A 22,500-nucleotide genomic window follows, 5' to 3' on the forward strand; every position below is an offset into this window, starting at 1 on the left:
GATGTCCTTCTATTGGTCCGTGACATGCTTTTATCACAGAGGAGAAACAGTGTGTGTGCACTGGTTGCTTTTTTTTTCCACCATCACTGGTCTTTTGGGAGGAAAAGAAGAAAAAGAAAAAAAGTAATGACATGGAGAGCAGGCTTTGTCAAAGAGCTGAAGTCATTGGGGATTTTACACTTCTCAGCTATGTTTGTGTTGTGCATTTTTGTGGGATAGGATAGGGGAAGAGAGAGAGAGACAGAGAGAGACAGGCAGTGTGTGTGTGTGTGTGTGTGTGTGTGTGTGTGTGTGTGTGTGTGTGTGCGAGTGCACACATACATGCCCATCCAAGGGTATAGATAGATAGATAGATGTGTGTGTGTGTGTGTGTGTGTGTGTGTGTGTGTGTGTGTGTGTGTGTGTGTGTGTGTGTGATATAATACTGAGATTTTTTATCAAGAGTTTCTATTTCGAAAGAGATAGATGTTCACATGGTTGAAGATGAAATAACATGCAAATGAAATCTGGCAATGAAAATTGTGATAAGGGATGAAGAAATTAATGGAAGTTGGGATTATGAGATGAATTAGTTTCAGAATGGTCATGAAACATGCGGGGAAAAAAAACACACACACAAATAAATGTACACATGCGCAAACATGCACTAGCTCACCTACATACACACGTACACCCCAGCCAGAGACATAAACACCTAACCCCACGCCGTGAAAAAAAAACGAGAACAAAGTTTACAACATTGAAAACATAACCTTTCCCATCAATCTCATCTGCACTTTTATTTTTGACTCTTTCCCTCTAGCTGTGATGTCCGAACCTTTGCCGGATACGATTCTTCGTTTTGGAAGAGTCAGGCCTGGCATGCATGGATGCGTTTGTGTGTGTGTGTGTGTGTGTGTGTGTGTGTGTGTGTGTGTGCCATACTGTCCCCAAAGTTCCCCCCACCCCTCTTTGGAACCCCAGCACAATACTACTACTTCCTTTCCACCAAGCACAGCCCTCCATATTACAGCAGTGATTGACACAACTAGTCACATTTACCCTCATCAGCATCAGCCTATCCCCCACATGTTTTGCACCCCAACACAACGCAACACTATATCACTCCCAAACACAACTCTCCACCTCTAAGTAATCTCAAAACAACTCCTTGCCCACTCCACTTCCCCTCATCCGGGTCATCGTCGCAAAGGATGACGGGACTGTCGGCCAGCCTCGCTGCGAGCTGCGCCAAGCGTGCAGGGTTGTGGAGAAGATGTGACGTGAAGTGGACAAGTGTTTGCCTTGGGGACCCCAGACGTGAGGGGGGTCAAAGCAACATGACTGGGGAAGGAAAACATGGTAGTGCCTGGGGAACTATCCCGTGCTGTCGTCTGTGCAGAAAGCTGTCAAAGGCTGCATGGGGTTTTTAAAGGCATTTCTGTAGATGGATGGATTGCGAAGGGAGAACGGTAAGTAAATGTATGGGGTGTTTGTGAATGTCAGGCCCCGTTTGCAATATGACTGGTGATGGAAGGTGTCTTATAGTACCTGGTCTACCCTCCAGCTCCTGCAAATCTCATAGAGAACTGTAAATGTGTGTCTTTTCATTTATGTGAGTAAGTACCTAAAGCAAAGATCTTTGCTTTCACTTGCATAGAAAGATATTTGATTAGGTATTTTCGAATAAAAGGCATGCATGTTTTGAGCATGTATGTTTGATTTTCTAGCATGTGTGCATCCACACACACACACACACACACACACACACACACACACACACACACACACACACACATACACACACGCACACACACACACACACACAATCTCTCTCTCTCTCTCTCTCACACACACACACACACACACACACACACACACACACACACACACACACACCACACCACAGAGTACCACTCAAAAAGACCCAGTTATCTTAAACCTCCAATAATTTCAGCTCCTTGACCAAACCCGGGTTTCATGTTGGGATCGTTTTTCGTCTTCCCTCAAAAGACCTTTGCTGGTGTTATGTGATGTCCTTCTATTGCTCTGTGACATGCCTTTATCACAGAGGAGAAACAGTGTGTGTGCACTGGCTGCTTTTTTTTCCACCATCACTGGTCTTTTGGAAGGAAAAGAAGAAAAAGAAAAAAAGTAATGACATGGAGAGCAGGCTTTGTCAAAGAGCTGAAGTCATTGGGGATTTTACACTTCTCAGCTATGTGTTGTGCATTTTTGTGGGATAGGATAGGGGAAGAGAGAGAGACAGAGAGATACAGGCAGTGTGTGTGTTTGTGTGTGTGTGTGTGTGTGTGTGTGTGTGTGTGTGTGTGTGTGTGTGTGTGTGTATGTGTGTGTGAGTGCACACATACATGCCCATCCAAGGGTTTAGATAGATAGATAGATAGATAGATAGATGTGTGTGTGTGTGTGTGTGTGTGTGTGTGTGTGTGTGTGTGTGTGTGTGTGTGTGTGTGTGATATAATACTGAGATTTTTTATCAAGAGTTTCTATTTCGAAAGAGAGAGATGTTCACATGGTTGTAGATGAAATAACATGCAAATGAAATTTGGCAATGAAAGTTGTGATAAGGGATGAAGAAATTAATGGAAGTTGGGATTATGAGATGAATTAGTTTCAGAATGGTCATGAAACATGCGGGGAAAACACACACACACAAATAAATGTACACATGCGCAAACATGCACTAGCTCACCTACATACACACGTACACCCCAGCCAGAGACTTAAACACCTAACCCCACGCTGTGAAAAAAAAAACGAGAACAAAGTTTACAACATTGAAAACATAACCTTTCCCATCAATCTCATCTGCACTTTTATTTTTGACTCTTTCCCTCTAGCTGTGATGTCCGAACCTTTGCCGGATACGATTCTTCGTTTTGGAAGAGTCAGGCCTGGCATGCATGGATGCGTTTGTGTGTGTGTGTGTGTGTGTGTGTGTGTGTGTGTGTGTGTGCGTGCGTGCCATACTGTCCCCAAAGTTCCCCCACCCCTCTTTGGAATCCCAGCACAATACTACTACTTCCTTTCCACCAAGCACGGCCCTCCATATTACAGCAGTGATTGACACAACTAGTCACATTTACCCTCATCAGCATCAGCCTATCCCCCACATGTTTTGCGCCCCAACACAACGCAGCACTATATCACTCCCAAACACAACTCTCCACCTCTAAGTAACCTCACAACAACTTCTCGCCCACTCCACTTCCCCTTATCCGGGTTATCGTTGCAAAGTATGACGGGACTGTCGGACAGCCTCGCTGCGAGCTGCGTTTGTGGAGAAGATGTGACGTGAAGTGGACAAGTGTTTGCCTTGGGGACCCCAGACGTGAGGGGGGTCAAAGCAACATGACTGGGGAAGGAAAACATGGTAGTGCCCTGGGGAACTATCCCGTGCTCTCGTCTGTGCAGAAAGCTGTCAAAGGCTGCATGGGGTTTTTAAAGGCATTTATGTAGATGGATGGATTGCGAACGGGGAGAACGGTAAGTAAATGTATGGAGAGTGTTTGTGAATGTTAGGCCCGTTTGCTTTCTATTAGTCAAAGTTCGAGAGTCCTGGCACATGCCTTTTATTTCTTGACCCAAGGCACAAGGCGAGAAGAAGGAGGAGGAGAAGAAGAAGAAAGACTGGACCATGAGATGCAGAGGGAAGACGGGTAAATGTGTATCTCGAGTGTTAGTCAGCGTCTGCATTTCATCAGTCTCTGAACATTTCTAGTGTCTCGAGGTTACGCTTCTTCCTTGTCGATCCATGAACACTCATTCACATAGTATGACAACACCACGTACACCTATCATATCACTAATGAACCAAAGAGCCAAATGATGAAGCAGCAAACTGGACCATGTGAAGTTCTGCTGACATTTGTTCAGAAAAGAAGCAGCACTGGACCATACAGAGTCATGCTGACATCAGTAAAGAAACGAAGCACCAAATTGGACCACGGGAAGATTTGCTGATGTCAGTAAAGAAACGAAGCACCAAATTGGACCACGGGAAGATTTGCTGATGTCAGTAAAGAAACGAAGCACCAAATTGGACCACGGGAAGATTTGCTGATGTCAGTAAAGAAACGAAGCAGCAGATGGACCATGTAAAGATTTGCAGCACTCGACTGTTGGCCGCCGTTCTTTCTCTGTCTCTGGACTTTGCAATTGGAATGAACTTCCTCTTTCGCTTCGTCAAGTCTCCACACTCAGCTCTTTCAAGTCTGGCCTTAAAACCCACCTCTTCCCAAAATAGCCTCCCTTGCCTGCCTCTTCCTTATCTTTAGTTTCTACAGTTTTAGAGTTATGCATGCGTGTGAATGACTGGTGCGAAAGCGCTTTGATTTGTCTCTGCACAAGATTCAGCGCTATATAAATACCATTATTATTATTAGATATCCGTAAAGAAAAGAAACTGACGCCGGTAACAAGATCGAATGGCCCTGATAAAACAATCCTACATGGAACTGCTGAGGTGTGGAGACAGAGAGGCAGACAGAAAAAACAACAACAACAGCGATGTACTGACAACACTGCAAAATGGATGGGAAAACCGTTTTGCACAGACCCCGGCCTTGACACACATACGAAAGACTAGGAGGAATCTAGTGAGTAGTTGGGTTTTTTTTTCTGTGGCACCCCAATGGCCTTGAGAGAGTTAGAAGAAGAAGAAAAAGAAGAAGAAGAAGAAAGAGAAGGAGGAGAAGAAGAAGAAGAAGAACAAGAACAAGAACAAGAACAAGAAGAAGAAACCGCGCAGCTTTCTATTGACGGATCCCGGACTGAAAGGAAAAAAAACACAGAAAAAAACACGAAAGGACAAACGAAGAGTAGAGAGAGACATACATACAGACAGACAGACAGATAGAGAGAGACAGACAGACAGACAGACAGAGAGAAAGAGACAGACAGACAGAGAGACAGACGGAGACAGACAGACAGACAAACAGACACGGAGAAAGAGAGACAGACAGACAGACAGAGACAGAGATTATCAATCAAAATACAGAGGAAAAGAAAGAAGAAGAAAAAAAAGAATGAACAAAATGAAAGAAAATGAAAGTTAATAAAGAAGATTGAAAGGGAAACGACTGACAGACACATATTAAGAAAGAATTAACGAAGGAAAAAAAAGGACAGGAAGAGAGAGAAAAAAATTAGGAAACAATATTCTGCCCACAGCCAGGGGTCTTCAAGGTGCTGACATTGCAGGACGGTGAAAACCGGAAGCACCAAAAGGACCATTCGTACTTGACGGAACAGATTAATCAGCAAGACATCAAAACAACTATGAACAATTCCCATTCTATCGAAACGTTTTACAAAAGCATTCAGCGAACTAACAAACCAGACACACATACAAACCCCCTACACACAAACAAAGAAACAAAACAACAACAACAAAAACAATCACACACACACACACACACACACACACACACACACACACACACACACACACACAAACGCATCCATGCATGCCAGGCCTGACTCTTCAAAAACGAAGAATCGTATCCGACAAAGGCTCGGACATCACAGCCAGACGGAAAGAGTCAAAAATAAAAGTGCAGATGAGATCGATGGGAAAATGCTGCTGTCAAAGGCGCTGGCATACGCAGGAAGCATCAGTATTAACGAACCTGGCCACGAAGTCTTCAGAAATCAAAGATCCCCACATCCATTAGCGGAAAGGGGAAGCACAGACCTCGTCAATTCAATCCAGCGTGTTTCGGATCAGCTTGTATCCGCAATTATATCAATTCACAGAGGAAGAGGGAAAAAAAAGAAAAAAAAGAAAAAGAAAACAGACTGATAAATATCATTCGGGAAACAGATGATCAGAAAAACTCAACAACAACATCAGCAACAACAACAACAAAAGCACCAATGTTTGTATGACTTTGTAAATCAAACATAATCACATCTTGGACCAAAAAAACAAACACCCCCTCTAAGAAAATGTAGATGAAAAGGTCAAGGAGAGGGGGGGGGGGGGGGGAAAGAAGACGAAATCAAAGATAATGAAATTCCTCAAGGAATAGGCAACAAGAACGATAATGGATTACTTCCCCTCAAACCGTTCAATATAGTTATTTATTCCCCTTCTGCACAGCGACTAAAGTGCACAAACCTAACCTACAGCTTTTTCGTGTTGGAAAGAGCTCGGGATACTAGATGTTCGGACCGCTGACTGCAGGAAAAGCAACTAAAATACAACACTTACCAGCATAGGTCAGTCAGCAAGCCATTATAACAGATTTGATCATTTATATCGAATTTCAGTATACGAAACCCTACCCAAAATAAACATGCGAAATCTTAACCCTTTCACCGCCAGTCAGTTTAGAGTGCAAAAGTCTCTTGTGTTATAAAGACAGAAAATATGGTGTCTAAGAATAGCTGAGGATTCTTCCTGTGATGTGCAGAAAATATGCCCTATCCTACCACCGAACTTAAAGAGCAATAAGTTCATGGATAAAAGACCCATGATCTGGTCACCCTTCAGTGACATGGGTCCTCTACCTAGCTGCTGCATAAATGTGAGTTTGGCAGTGAAAGGGTTCACTAATAAAAAAAAAAAATAAAAAAATAAAACTGTGGATCAGCGTCAGAGACGGAATGACAGAATCAAAAATATCATGTACATGCTTGCCAACGGAAGACACTCCTTAAAATAAAATAAAAAATAAAAAAGGGGGGAGGGATCGATGGAATGGTAATGGGATGTAGAGACAACTTGAAAAGTTTCAGTTTCTCAAGGAGGCGTCACTGTGATCGGAAATATTATTATCGTAATACGCTACACCACACCTGCAGGGCAGATATGCCTGACCAACAGCATAAAACCCAATGCGCTGATCAGGCCTTGAGGTGCATGCATATAATCATTATTTGTGTACCTATCGGAATGAATTTCTTGCACATAATTTTGCCAGGGAACAACACTGTCCTTGCCGTGGGTTCGTTTTCAATGCACCAAATGCGTGCTGCAAATGGAACCTCGGTTTATCGTCTCATACGAATTCAGTAAGCCGCTCAGTTTGGTTTTCCAGCTAAGCTTTGAGAGAAAGGGAGAGACTGGGACGGGAAACCCGCAGACTCTCACGAACATTGTATTGGCAGATAAGCGTCTTAACCATTCTACCAACTTTCTCCCTCCTCCTTGGAAAGTGTGCGATGACAGGGGGAGAGACGGGAGAGGAGAGGGAAGGAAGGGGAGGGTGATGGGGGCTAAGAAGGAGCTGCCAAGACGACCCCGAGGCACGAACTTTGAAATCCGACATTCGAGTGATCAATCATTGCCACACTTTTAGGAATCAAAAAAAAAAAAAAAAAAAAAAAAAAAAAAGTTTTGACAAAGACCCTAGTGGCGCGCTCTCTCACACACAATAACGCACACATACGCGTGCATGCACGTACGCACGCACGCACGCACGCACCCACCCACACACACACACACACACACTCGCACAATGATAGTTCCTGCACGCACAGATGCGCAGACATACACACTGACAGACTGATAAAATACAAACACAGATCTAGTCAATGGAGAGACAGAGACAGAGACAGAGAGAGGGGAGAGAGACACAGAGAGAGGACACACACACACACACACACACACACACACACACACACACACACACACACACACACACACACACACACACACACATACAGAGAGAGAGAGAGAGACGTAGAAAGAGAAACAGACACTGTGAGACAGACAGACAGACAAACCTACCGACAGATAAACAGACAGAAACAAAGTATGTTTCACCAAAAATCAACAAAATTTTCCTTTTTTTCAAATTTATATATATATATATTTTTTTTTTTTTTTTTTTTTTTTTTTAATGGGATGACAATTTCCTGACATGCTCGGGAAGTTCAACAAAAATACCGAGCGTTCCCCTGGGTTTGGCAACAACCCAATGTCAAGAACCCGAAAGGTATTCGACCAGCAGAACTAGCTTACACGATTTCCCATCACGGCCACTTGATAGCAGAACACAGAAACCACAGACCTTCTGAGTAAATTAATCAGCATTTTCTTTTGGGGGGATGGAGGCGGCGGTGTGGGGGTGGTGGGGGTTGTACAGGCTGAAGGGATGCAGGAGGAGCAGAAGATGGCAGTGGAGAAGGGCGCGGAAGAAAAGAAGAAGAAGGAGGAGGATGAGCAGGTCGAGAAGAAGGGGAAAGAGGAGAGAGTGGAAAAGGAGATAGGGAGAGAGGTAAGAGGTGGAAGAGGAGGATACGGATGACGCGGAGAAAGAGGTGAAGGAGCAGGAGGAGAAGGGGGAAGAGGGAAAGTAGTGAAGCGAGGAGGTGAATGAAAAGGAGGTGGTCAGAAGAGAGACAGTTGAAGGAGGAGGAGGAGAGAGTAAAAGGGGGAAAAGGAGATGGAGGAGGAAAATGAGGTGCTACAAGAGAGGGAGGGTGAAGGAGGAGATTTAGGCAGGAAGAAGAGGGTGTGGAGGAGGTGTAACAGCGGGGGAAGGAGACAGAGGAGAAGGGAGTGAAGGAGAAGGTGGAAGAGATGTAGGGAGGAGGAGAGGGACGAGGAGGACGAGAGGAAGGTGGAGGAGGTGGAGAGGGAGAGATGAGTGTCGGAAGAGAGGTAGGCGGAAAAGGAGAAGCAAGTGAAGGAGGAGGTGGAACCGCAAAAGAAGGAAGAAAAGGAGAAGGAGGCGAAATAGGAGGTGGAACATGTCAGGGAGGAGAAGAAAAGGGGGTGGGGTGGGGGGGGGGGTGGCTGTTGAAGAGGAGAGAGAGGCGGAGGAAGAGGAGAAGGATGAGGTGTTGCAAGATAAAGAGGTGGAGGAGAGTAAGGTTGCGGACATGGAAGAGGAAGTGGAGGAGAAAGAGTTCGTGGAAGACGGAAGAGGAAGAGGGAGGAGGAATGGAAGAGGTGGTGGAGGAGAAAGAGGTGATGGAAGAGAGGGAAGTGGAGGAGAAGGAAATGTAGAAGAGAGAGAGAGAGACAGAGGGAGCTGGGGAGGGGGGGGCGGGTGAGAAAGAGTGGGAGGAGAAGGTGAAGAAAGGAAGGAAGGAAGGACGGAAAGAAGGAAGGAGTGGCCGGGGCCGAGAGAGCAAATGAAAAATAGGGTTGAGTGATAAGCGGGTCTGCTGACGTCATAGGCTGTCAGTCATGGATGGCTCTCTGCTGATATAAATCCGATGATCTTGGAGACACATCTTCGCAATAACTGGTTCTGTACACCGTTTTCCATCCCTCCCACGTTTAACTCAAACGCATTGACACAGACACAGATACACACACAAACACAGACACACACAGACACACACACACACACACACACACAGAAACAAACAAAAAAAACACAAAAAACCATACAAGCACATAATCACACACCCTCACGCACACACACACGCACGCACACACGCACACACACACACACACACGCACACACACACACACACACACACACACACACACACACACACACACACACACACACATATTGAGCTGAAGGACGAGCAAAGCTGGACCCAGACGTACAAAATGGAGGAGTACTTTCTTGCAGACCAGTTCTTGCAATAATTGGTCTGATCAAGATCAGTTCCTGAAGTTAAAAAGCTATCGTCAGATGAACAAACACGTGCACACAGAGATAGATGAATAGTCTGACAGGCAGACAGGCAGCGCAGACAGACAAAAATATATGTGCGTACATTTGTGCATGTCTGAAAGAGAGAGAGACAGAGAGACAGACAGAGAGGGTGACATCTCCACTCCTGAAAATTTCACACACACACACACACACACACACACACACTCTCTCTCTCTCTCTCTCTCTCTCTCACACACACACACACACACACACACACACACACAGTGATAATGTACACTGAGGTGATAATTCGTAAGTGGCGTCGAAGGATGCATGCATACAAGCGCGCTCGCGCGCACACACACACACACACGCACACACCACCCACACATGATGAAATACGATTCAAGAATACTTCATAGGAATGTTTATGTACCGTCCACAAAAGTGAAGAAAAAAAATCACCTGTCGACAATGATATAAGTATCTGAGGATGATGAACTACCCTCTGATACTGATTCATCAAGCATGTCCTGTTTTTTCGCTATTGCACATGTGCGTTTCAAATAGAGGATCCTTTCATCAACAGCGCATGCGCCAACAACAAACGGAAGTTCCGTTCAAGGTATAGACAGGAAGATATCCGGGCATCATCCCTATTTCATCAACAAAAGAAAAAAATGTGTATTTCTTCAGTTGAGAAATACGGAAAAGAGATTTTACTCAAGGGGAAAGATCTGAGTTGTAATCAGAGAGGCCAGGCCAGCAGCGAGACTTTTTTATTTTATTATTTTGGGTCGTTGAAGTTGATAACAAGAAGGGGAATTTTTCCTGTTGTCAATACTAATCAAGGCATTGCTTCCTTAATTCCTGTATTCTGACTGATCACGATATTTTTGTGCGTTTTTTTTTTTTTTTTTTTTTTTTTTTTTTAAATATCTTCTTTCTTTTCTTTTCTTTAAATTCATAACGACGCTGGTACGATTGCAAACCCATTCTTTTACGATAACACAGTACATTCAAAACAATTAATCAATTGGGTTTATTTCTTTGTTTATTCATTCATTTATCTATTACTTTCTTTCTTTCTTTCTTTGTTATTTGTTTATGTATTTATCATTTATTGATTTATGCATTAGCTTCTATATCTATCTATCTACTTATTTATTCACCAGCTAAGTTTGTTAGTTTATTAGTTTCCTATTTTCTGAAACGTTTTGATTCCAGATAGTTAAGATATTTTCCATGTAATTCATGTTGTTGTTTTTTTTTATGTAGGTGCATTCGAATCGGTAATTGGGAAAGAAGAAGAAGAAGAAAAACGAAGATGAACAAAACAAACAAAGATGTTATCTGGGGATCCTGTTTCAACGGCAAAACACACACACACACACACACACACACACACACACACACACACAACTCTCCCCCTTTCCGCGCCCGCCCGCCCCCACACCGCAACGACAACGGCAAAGACGACAACAACAAAAACAACTGCTCTTCACTCCTACCCACACTTTCTATCGCACCCACACACGTACACCTGCACATCACCCACCCGCACTCGCCTCCAGAGAGAGGCCTAGCGCCTTGCCAGAGAAGACACACACACACAGACACACACACACACAGACACAGACAGACAGACAGACAGACAGACACACACACACACACACACACACACACACATATATATATATATATATATATATATATATATACACACACACACAAGTAAGGCTTTGCCAGCAATGTGGTGCTCGGAGTCCAGGGCTACATCAACGCTCTAAACTCACCCTCTCCGCCCGTCTACCCTACTCCGCCCCCTCTACACACACACACACATAACAAAGACAACACCAAAATCTCTTACACCATTCCAATCCCATTGCCCACACACCTTCCACACCCACCCATACACACACCCATCCACCTAACAACCCATCCACCCCCCATGATCCCACACACACACACATACACACACACCCACACACACCCACACATAGACCCACCTCCACGGGGAAGGCCTTCCCAGCGATGTGATGCTCGGAGCCCAGGCTGTCCGAGTTGGAGAAGTGGAACTTGATCTGGGCGGCCCGGTAGCGGTAGGACAGCGGGCCCAGGCTGATGTTGACGCTGCTGAACCCTTCCCCCTGAAGCTCCACCGTGATGTCGTTGCCAGTGTTGGTGACCAGGCCCTTCATCTGTGGGTGCCAGGAATGATAATGATAACGATGACGATAATGATGATCTTAAAAAAAAAAAAAAAATAAAAAAAAGAAAGAAAGAAAAAAGAAAATTATGTTGATAGAAAGAAGAATAAAGAAGAAGAGGAAGAGCAGCAGAAGAAGGAGGAGGAGGAGTGAGAAGAAGGAACAGAAAAGGGTGGGTGGGAGGAGGAGGAGGAGAGGAAGAAGAAGAAGAGGGCGAAGAAGAAGAAGGAAGAAGAGGTGGAGGGGGAGGAGGGAGAGGAAAGGGTGGGCGGGAGGAGGAGGAGGAGAGGAAGAAGAAGAAGAAAGAGGAGGAAGAGGAGTGGCAGAAGAAGAAGAAGAACAAGAGGAGGAGAAGGAAGAGGAGGAGGAGGAGGAAAAGAAGAAGAAGAGGAGGAGGAAGAGAAGAAGAAGATGAGGAGGAACGAAGAAGAAGAAGAACAAGAAGGAGGAGGAGAAGGAAAAGAAGAAGTGGAAGAAGAAGGAGGAGAGAAGAAGAACAAGAACAAGAAGAAATATACCCTTCCCCTTTTAGCCAAATCGTAATGTCGTTGCCTGTTTTGGTCATCAGACTCTTCTTCTGTATGCCAGGAATAGATAAATAGTAGTGGTAGTAGTAGTAGTAAAAGTAGTAGTACTACTAGTAGTAGTAGTGGTGATAATGACAATCATCATCATCATTATCATCATTCATCTTCTTCTTCATCATCATAACAACAGCAACAACAACAACAACAAAAGAAAGGATGGATGTTGGAAGAAGGAACGGAAGTGTAAACTGCACTGATTTTGCTGAACCCTTCCTCCTGCATTGTCAGTCAACAGGCGAGACAGACAGAGACTGAGAGAGAGAGAAACAGAGACAGACAGACCGACAGAGACAGACAGACAGACGGGCGGGCGGACGGACGGACGGATAGACAGACAGACGGACAGGGAGTCACGCTGCCGAGTCAGAGGATGTAAAATTCTCCCGTTGCAGGGAGACTCACCACCATTCCTCGAATGACTCTCCTTCAACAGTCTTCATTAATTTTCCGATATGTAAGACTTTGACCCCAAGCTTATCACAGGCATTCACGCACGAGGGATATTCATTAAAAGACTACCCCTGACCCGCTTCCCAAGGACTGAGGAATGAAACTTGGCCCAGATATTAGTCTTTCTCTACATTAGTACCTTGGGGGCTAGTTGGCCTTTAGGGAACCGTCCCAACGCCGACTGTTCAAAAACCCTCTTGGCCGAGAGAGTGGGGATGTAACTTGAGCAAGACACTCTCTCCACTATAATCAAATTCTAACCCAGATAGTCGGGACAGCAGTTACCGCCTCTACTGTTCTGATGGTCATAGTAGAACACGACTGACTATCATACATGAGTACCACGAAGGGTGACACACTTCTCCCCCCGCTTTATGCAGCGGCGAAGACCTTGCCTGTAGGTTAAGCCAGAAGCCATGACTTCACCTCGGAAATAGGCGTTTTATCGTTCGTGAAATGCTTGCCCTTAAAAAAAATCAATGACTTCATGGTTGGAAATAAGTGGAATTCAGATGGTGCGAGGTTGGGAGAGTAATGAGGTGGGGAAGGATTCTATAGCCGCAGGACCGTGCTTCTTTCTGAGCAACATAGGAGCTGTGAATCGGGACGATGCCTTGCAGAAGACGGGCACCTTTGGTCAGCATGCCACGCCTCTCGGTGTTGATGGTCTCCCGCAATTTCTGGAGCTATGAAGCGCAGTATGTCCCGGTATCTGTGTTACCCTTTGCCAGGAAATCCGTCATCACTACTCCGCGCTTGTTCCAAAAGACAGTGAGCATGACCTTGCCCGCCGAGGGTTGGACACGTGCCTTCTTCGGAGGTGGTGAGTCCTTCTTCTTCTTTGCGTTCGACAGCTACGCAGTCAGGGTCGAAGTCCGAGGGATGCCACAAACTCGGACGTCCGGTGAAGATCGGCTGCCGTCCCCCAGAGCTTGGTGTTGAGGTCAGCACCCCCAGGCCAGGACTGCTGCCGCATCTTCTCATACAGGGGGCAGTCTTGGAGAATATGGGATCGGGTCTGGTCAGCCTGGCCGCAATCACATAGGGATGTGGCTGCCACTCCAATCCTCTTCAGGTGTGCTCGGAGGCCGCAGTGTCCTGTGCGAAGGCGGTAGATGGTAGTCTGGTGCCTTCTCTCCAGTGTCCTGATGGGATCTTGGTGTGCCTGGTAGCCTCCGTTCAGGGTGACCCAGCCTCTTCGGAATCTGCTGCGGAGGAGAGTTTTTGTTTCCTCATATGTGGCAGGAATAGTTGGCTGTGTGAGCTGGCTTCCTTCCTTAGCGAGGTGGTCTGCACGCTCGTTGCCTGGGAGGCCTACATGTGCAGGCACCCACTGGAGGGTCGTTGGGGCTGTTTGGGTAAGGGTTGTGAGGGAGGCCTTAAGGGACTGGATAAGTGGACCAGGATCAGGGGAGTCAAGGGCCTGGAGTGTGGACATGGAGTCAGTGAAGATGGAGATGGTGCCAAGGGGCTTTCCACAGGAGGAGAGGAATTCTGTTGCTGTTTTGATGGGTGGTGAGTCAAGTGCTTCCAATGCTTCCACTGTGTTTTATTCTCTGGATCATAGTGATGGAACCATGTTTCGTCCTGCGTGATAAGTCTGTCGAAGAAGTCCTGGTTTTCTTGTCACATGGCCAAAAGAGCCTGGGAGCACGTGACTCGTTCCTGCTTCTGGACGGGCGCAACAGCCGAGTGGTTAAAGCGTTGGACTGTCAATCTGAGGGTCCCGGGTTCGAATCACGGTGACGGCGCCTGGTTGGTAAAGGGTGGAGATTTTTACGATCTCCCAGGTCAACATAATTATGTGCAGACCTGCTAGTGCCTGAACCCCCTTCGTGTGTATGCAAGCAGAAGATCAAATACGCACGTTAAAGATCCTGTAATCCATGTCAGCGTTCGGTGGGTTATGGAAACAAGAACATACCCAGCATGCATACCCCCGAAAACGGAGTATGGCTGCCTACATGGCGGGGTAAAAACGGTCATACACGTAAAAGCCCACTCGTGTGCATACGAGTGAACGCAGAAGAAGAAGTTCCTGCTTCTGGAAAGGTGTGAGCAACCGGGGAACCCATCGAGCAGACAACTTCTGTATATGCAAATGGTCATGGATTTTTTTTTTTTCACAGACCCCACACTGATCTTGACATCTTGGGCGAGTTTACGAACGGGTTATGCAGCGATCCTCCAAACTGGCAGCCTCCACTTGCCGGATGATGTCTTCATGAATGGCGGACTGTGATCGTCCAGGAATGGGAGCCATTCCAAACGATGTCCAGCAACACTTGAACTGACGATGCTAGTGCTTGAGTACATCATACGGTGGGGTGTCCTCCCCATCAGTCTATTCCATCTCATCGAACGTCTCCCTTGGTGTGAGTCCTCTCAAGTACAGAAACGTGATGACCGCTCTGCATTCAACTGGCTCCATTTATTATCACACCTTGCTCCACCATAGCACCTGTAAAAATGGAACTGTTATGATTTCAGAGGTGTGCGCATTACCACGTGAACTATAGTGAAAACTATTGGTATATATATATAATTATGCAATGTCAGCCTCCTACAGTGACCGCAAACAAGTCAGGGGAACTCTTTACTGAACACCACCCGTAGAGGGAGGAGGAGGGACGGAGGGGATATAGGGAGTGGTGAGGGAACGGGGAGGTGAAAAGAGATAGAGAGAGAGAAACGGGGAGGGGGGTGGGGTGAGGAAGGATGGAGGTCGTCATTGAGAGCAGATCATCAGAGGTCACAAACTTTCCGCAGTTTTAATGATGAGAGATGAATATGTGAGTGATGACAGTGCTGCTACGGAGGTCAATTTTGAGAGGTCTGAGACCACCCGAAAAGGGCGTATTCCACACGCTTCTTTCCACAACACTTCCCGGGGTCATCCAGGTCCTAGAGAAAAAAAAAACACTTGCAGAGCTGGTCAGGAAATTTCAAGAACATCCTTAAAGACGCACCCATGAAATGGAAGACCCTAGACTGTTTTCCAGTGTGAGCCCACGGTACACGTGCCTTCTTCGGAGGTGGTGAGTCAAAATGCTTCCATTGCTTCCACTTGGCTTTAGTTTCTGGATCACAGTGCGGGACTGCGTGGTTAGTCTGTCTCGGGCTACGGGCCAAGAAATCACACAACGATGCCTCCAGTGTGATTTAAACCCACTTGAAGGTGACCAGTGGTAAAAAAAAAAAACAAAAAAAAAACCACCACCACGTCATATTGTGCTGAGCGAACTGAATACCAATGACATAGAACTTTCTGCTTTTCTTCCGTGTAAACCTTTAAACTTTAACCAACTTTAAAATCAATAACAACGTTTAGAACTGCTCTGTGCGTTGGATGGGCGGAGGGGTGGGAGGGGGGGTGGGGGGGTGGGGGGGGGCAAGCAGACCAGAATTCACGGGGGGTGGATATACGACTAGATGAACACATAGACCCGTGGGGGATGGACAGACGACTAGATGAACACATAGACCTGTGGGGGATGGACAGACGACTAGATGAACACACAGACCTGTGGGGGGTGAATAGACGACTAGATGAACACACAGACATGTGGGGGATGGACAGACGACTAGATGAACACACAGACCTGTGGGGGGTGAATAGACGACTAGATGAACACACAGACCTGTGGGGGGTGGACAGACGACTAGATGAACACACAGACCTGTGGGGGGTGAATAGACGACTAGATGAACACACAGACCTGTGGGGGTGAATAAACGACTAGGTGAACACATAGACCCGTGGGGGGTGGACAGACGACTAGATGAACACACAGACCCGTGGGGGATGGACAGACGACTAGATAAATACATAGACCCGTGGGGGTGAATAGACGACTAGATGAACACATAGACCTGTGGGGGGGGGGATGAACAGACGACTAGATGAACACATAGACCCGTGGGGGTGAACAGACGACTAGATGAACACATAGACCTGTGGGTGGGTGGTGGTGGACAGACGACTAGATGAACACATTGACCTGGGGGGGGGGGGGGTGGACAGACGACCAGATGAACACACAGACCCGTGGGGGGGGGGGGGGGGGTTGAATAGACGACTAGATGAACACATAGACCCGTGGGGATGAATAGACGACTAGATGAACACACAGACCCGTGGGGGATGGACAGACGACTAGATGAACACACAGACCCGTGGGGGGTGGATAGACGACTAGATGAACACATAGACCCGTGGGGGATGGACAGACGACTAGATGAACACACAGACCCGTGGGGGGTGGATAGACGACTAGATGAACACATAGACCCGTGGGGGTGAATAGACGACTAGATGAACACATAGACCCGTGGGGGTGAATAGACGACTTGATGAACACACAGACCCGTGGGGGATGGACAGACGACTAGATGAACACATAGACCCGTGGGGGATGAACAGACGACTAGATGAACACATAGACCTGTGGGGGGTGGACAGACGACTAGATGAACACACAGACCCGACACAAAACAAAACACCCTGACAAGGATGACGTCGGATTAATTCATAGGACACAGGCAAAAAAAAACAACAACAAAAAAACCCAACAACCACACATTACAGCTAGATCCGACGACGCCCCGACAGCTTCGGTTCCCATTCAGGGGAAGCTTGGGGATGACCCCTTACCCAAATAAGCCGTATCACCTCCTCGGGGCAAATGGTTAAACACTGTCCCCCATCACCAGCCCCATCCACCATCTCCAGGCGTCTTTCCTGGTCATTAACTTCGATACCAGACCCATAAACCAACGTTCCGAGCTGCAGACCGGACAGGCCACTATCTTCCACACACACCCCCCTCCCCAGACCCCCTCCCCCCCCCCCAACCCCCCACGATCCTCTCGCTCGCCCAATAGATTCCCCGCACGAACTCAACCATGTGGGGGGGTGGGGGGGTTGTAGCGGGATGGGTGGTGGTAGCTGCTTTGCCCTGGCGCCGAACGTCCAATTCAATCCCATACGTCACCCAGCCTCGCTCGCCCCTGCTTTTGCTTGGAAAGGAAAAGGTGGTGGTGGCGGGGTAGGGGTGAGGGTGGGGGTGGGGTGGTGGGGTAGGGGGGTGCAATCGGAAGCCAGCGGCCAAATAAATCACGATCAATGAACATGCTAGCAGAAACCAATAACGAGAAGAATCGGGGGAAACTTGTGGAGATTGGGCGAGGGCTGCGAATTTGTTTCTGTCGGCGCGGTGACGGGTGAAGGAGATCCATGGCAAGGACGAAAACAGCGGTTCCTGCTCGGGGCCCGGGCAGGGTTACAGCGCCATCAGAGTAGGCTGGGAGTGAAGAGAAGGAGGAGAAAAAGGAGGAGGAGGAAGAGAAGGACAAGGACGAGGAGGAGAGGGAGAAGGAGTAGAAGGAGGAGGAGGAGAAAAAGAAGGGGGTGGATGGAGGAGGAGAAAGAGGAGAGTAGGAGGAGGAGAACGAGAAGGAGGAGAAAGAGGAGGAAGAGAAAGAGAAGGAGGAGGAGGAGAAAGAGAAGGAGGAGAAGGCTGAGGAGGAGGAAGAGAAGGAGGAGGAGAAGAAGAAGAAGAAATAGGAGGGATAGGAGAAGGAGGAGGAGGAGAAAGAGATGAAGGAGGAGAAGAAAGAGGGGGAGGAGAAAGAGATGGTGGAGGAGAAGAAAGAGGAGGAGGAGGAGGACAAAGAGATGTAGAAGGAGAAGAAAGAGATGGAGAAGGAGAAGAGGAGGAGGATGGGGAAGGCGGCCTGGGATCGTAGCCCTTTGGAAAGGGGTGTGTAAGATCACCGTCGAGTGAAGAAAAAAAAAAAAACACCCACCCACCAACAACAGGAAACGGAAGGACGTCATTAAACACTCGAGTTTATTGACACGTTTCACAACTAGAACTGAAAAAAAACCTGATTTGGTTGTGTAATCGAGCCACACTGCTGCTGCTGCTGCTGCTGCTGTTGCAGCTGGAGTTGCAGCATGGATCGCTGAAATACAAACAAAATAACCTCATTTCCTCCCCCACCCCCCCCTTCGCCTCCCCCGCCCCCCCACCTCCCCCCCTCCGCCACCCAACGTCACTGACCACAAATCACGTACTGAAAGTTGAAATCACATTACTTGCCTGCCCCCAAAATAGCGCTGGTCATTGATTCGTCACCAACGAGAAAGCTGGTTAAGGAGGAAAAATTGAAGGGGGGGGGGCGGGGGGGGGGGGGGATGTTGACACTGATTCGTGCGGGCGGCCATGTGGGAATGCACGTGTTATCTTGTAAGTGCGTGTGCCGAATGGGAACAAGAATGAAAGCGGAAGAGAGAGACAGACAGACAGACAGACAGAAGCAGAGAGCGAGGGGGAACCGACCTAAACGAAACGAAACGATTTTTTTTTATGCAGGGAAATGAGATAAGCTATCAACGTGCTTTTTTCCCCACTTAACCCTGGAGAAAAAGAGAGGGGGGGGGAGGGGAGGCACAGAGAGAGACACACAGAGAGAGAGGGGGGAGGCAGAGTGAGAGACACAGAGAGAGAGGGGGGAGGCAGAGTGAGAGACACAGAGAGAGGGGGGAGGCAGAGTGAGAGACAGAGAGAGAGGGGGGGAGGCAGAGAGAGAGACAGAGAGAAGAGAGGGAGGTAGAGAGAGATACGCAGAGAGAGAGAAGTGGGAACAGGCAGAGAGAGAGAGAGAAGAGAGGGAGGCAGAGAGAGAGAGGGGGGAGGCAGAGACAGAGAGAAGAGAGGGAGGCAGAGAGAGATACGGAGAAGGGGGGAGGGGCAGGCAGAGAGGGAGACAGAGAGAAGAGAGAGAGGCAGAGAGAGAGACGCAGAGAGACAGAGAGGGGCGGAGGCAGAGAGAGAGACAGAGAGAAGAAAGGGAGGCAGAGAGAGAGGGAAGGGGGGAGGGCAGGCAGAGAGACAGAGACGGGAGGGGGGTGCGGGGGGGCAGTGAGAGAGGCAGAGAGAAGAGAGGGAGGCAGAGAGAGAGAGAGAGAGAGAGAGAGACGAAGCGGAACGAAACGAAACGAATTCTTTATTTAACCAAGGAAATGAGATAAGCTATCAACATGCTTTTTTTTACACTCAACCCTAGAGAGAGAGACAGACAGACAGACAGAGACAGGGAGAAAGACAGACAGACAGACAGACAAAGAGAGATAGGCATTCAGAGACAGAAACATACAAACAAAGACAGACATCAGTTAATCGTCTCATCCGAATGACTAACACCCAAACTACCACTGTATGTTGGGACACTGGAGTCCCATTCAGGCGCAGAACCACTGGGCCACACCGGTCCACGAACGAAGAAGCACCGTCCATTTTCCACCCCCCCCCCCCCCCCCCCCCCCCCCCCCAAAAAAAAAAAAAAATCAAAAGAGTATCAGTCCCGAGAGAGATTTTAAACGGCTCAATGATGCTTCTCACATTCACGTTAAATTGTAAACGATGTAAAATTTGTTTATCTTTTCTTCTTCTTCTTCTTCTTCGTGACCGCCCCTCTTCCGTTCCAATACCCTAGAGCCACTGACAAACCTCAAGACGTTATGGGAGAACATTAGTTCGAAAAGGGGAGAAAAAGAAAGAAAAACTCAAACAATGACTGTGGTCAAACTATTCGAACGCTCTTTAGTTTCCCTGAACTGAAGAAAGAAATCGACAATATTTGGCATAAAACCTATAAGTTCTTACAAAATATAAATCGACAATATTGATGAATAGAACATTTTCACAATCTCTTACGGTGATCTTTGGTGCGAATCTGTTCTGTCATTGCAAAGAAACTCACAATGTCCAATAGAATTTCAATTTTTGCCTTCTTTGGTGACATGAATCGATGCTTTTACACCGAAATGTCTCCAGCTTCGGCAAGTCTGGATAAATTTGTGTCAGGGGAGATGTTTGACGTCACAAATTCACAGAAGAACCAAAGAATGTCTGGACATGTATGATAGTCAGTCGTGTCCAACAATGGCCATCTGAACAGCAGAGGAGGCAACTGCTGTTCCAACTATCTGGACTAAAATTTGATCGTAGTGGAGAGTCTCTTGCCCAAGTTGCATCCACACTCTCTCGGCCAAGAGTGTTGTAGGGCAGTCGGAGATGGGATGATCCCAATGGCCAGCTAGCCCTCAAGGTTACAGCATTAGTAACCAGTGCATGTTTAGCAGTATTAACTCACAGATGGTCCATATGTGGCAGTATTAATCTACAGTATTAATCGAGATTAATCTACATATTTCATTTGCTTAACGAAGCAATGAAGCAGTGCAAAACATAAAAGGAACAATTTTGAATGCCCGATTCCCTTGCGAACTCTTATTTCACAGCGTAACAACAGCGTGAAATTACATTATTGTATTGTATTATATTGTACTGTATTTTGTTGTACTGTATAGTATCGTGTCGTATTGTATTGCACTGCATTGCATTCAATACTGGTCTAATGTATGTTAATCGCATCATCACACTGCACTGCATACAGTGTAACCTTTTCATTATATCTGCATGGACCCACAAATTTCCAAGAGGATTTTGTTTCCCTGTAGACTTTTGTCAAGAACAAACTTGTTTTGTTGCTGTGGGTTTGGGGAGATTTTTTTTTTTTTTTTTTTGAGGGGGGGGGGGGGCGGGGGGGGGGGGGGTAACGTTACGCCGAATGCATGCTGCATACACACCGGACCTCCACTGATTGGCCAAACCGAAAAGGAAAGAAATACTGGCACCCTGATTGTCAGTTCAGGTATAATGGAGGAGACAAAGGAACAATCTCTATCCTTCCGAAACAAAACTCTGATGATCAATGTTTTGTTTTGTCGTTTTCATCAAAAAGGGGGTGGGGAAGGGGTGAGGGGGCGGGGTTGATAAAAATAACTTCCTATTAGAAACAAAACACACAAACACACACACACACACACACACACACACGCACACACACACACACACACACACACACACACATTGCGATCCCTACATACAGATATACAAAGACACAGATACAGACACACACACAAACATTGCGATCCCTGCGTACAGATATACACACAGAGACACCCCCCCCCCTACACACACACACACTACCACCACCACCACCACCACCCACACACACAACCCACCCATCCACACACACACACACACACACACAATTCCTGAAAAGTATTCAAAAGCGCACAATCACCCCTGCCATCCAATTTCATACACTGCTTATGTTCCTGTAGTTCGAGCCTCCTTCATCAGGACTCCAAATATGCCCGCGAGGAATCTTTTTTTGCTTGGGGAGGGGGTGGGAGGGACGCACAAGAGCAAACAGAAATGCCACAAGCTGCATCAAGAAATGAAGAGAAAAAAGACGAGAGGGGAAAAGAGATGGAAGAAAACGAAAGTAGAAATATGGAGAGAGAGAGAGAGAGAAGAAGAACGAAAGAAATGGAGAGAGACAGAGAGTAAGGTTTTTGGGGGGGTCGGGGTGGGTGGGTGAAAGAGACAGAGGAAAAGAGGAAAGTTACAGACACTGAGAGAGAGAGAGAGAGAGAGAGAGAGAGAGAGAGAGAGAAAGAGACAGACAGACAAAAACAGAGAGAGACAGACAGACACACAGAGACAGAAACAGACAGCGATAGACAGACTGACAAAAAGAAACAGAAACAGAGGCCGACAGAGAGAGACAATGTGTAGGAGACAGAGACAGAGAGAGTGAGAGAGA

General features: G+C 47.0%; 1 protein-coding gene across 1 annotated transcript in view; it reads right to left on the reverse strand.

Moving 5' to 3' along the window:
• Window positions 1–22,500, reverse strand: part of LOC143284331 (carbonic anhydrase-related protein 10-like) — a 157,250-nt gene that overhangs the window by 98,557 nt on the left and 36,193 nt on the right. Inside the window, exon 6 of the mRNA XM_076591041.1 lies at window positions 11,582–11,773. Coding sequence (XP_076447156.1) covers window positions 11,582–11,773 — 192 coding nt within the window. The remainder of the gene's footprint in view (window positions 1–11,581; window positions 11,774–22,500) is intronic.

The sequence above is a fragment of the Babylonia areolata genome, chromosome 7 (assembly GCF_041734735.1).
Source record: "Babylonia areolata isolate BAREFJ2019XMU chromosome 7, ASM4173473v1, whole genome shotgun sequence".
Classification (NCBI taxonomy): Eukaryota; Metazoa; Mollusca; class Gastropoda; order Neogastropoda; family Buccinidae; genus Babylonia; species Babylonia areolata.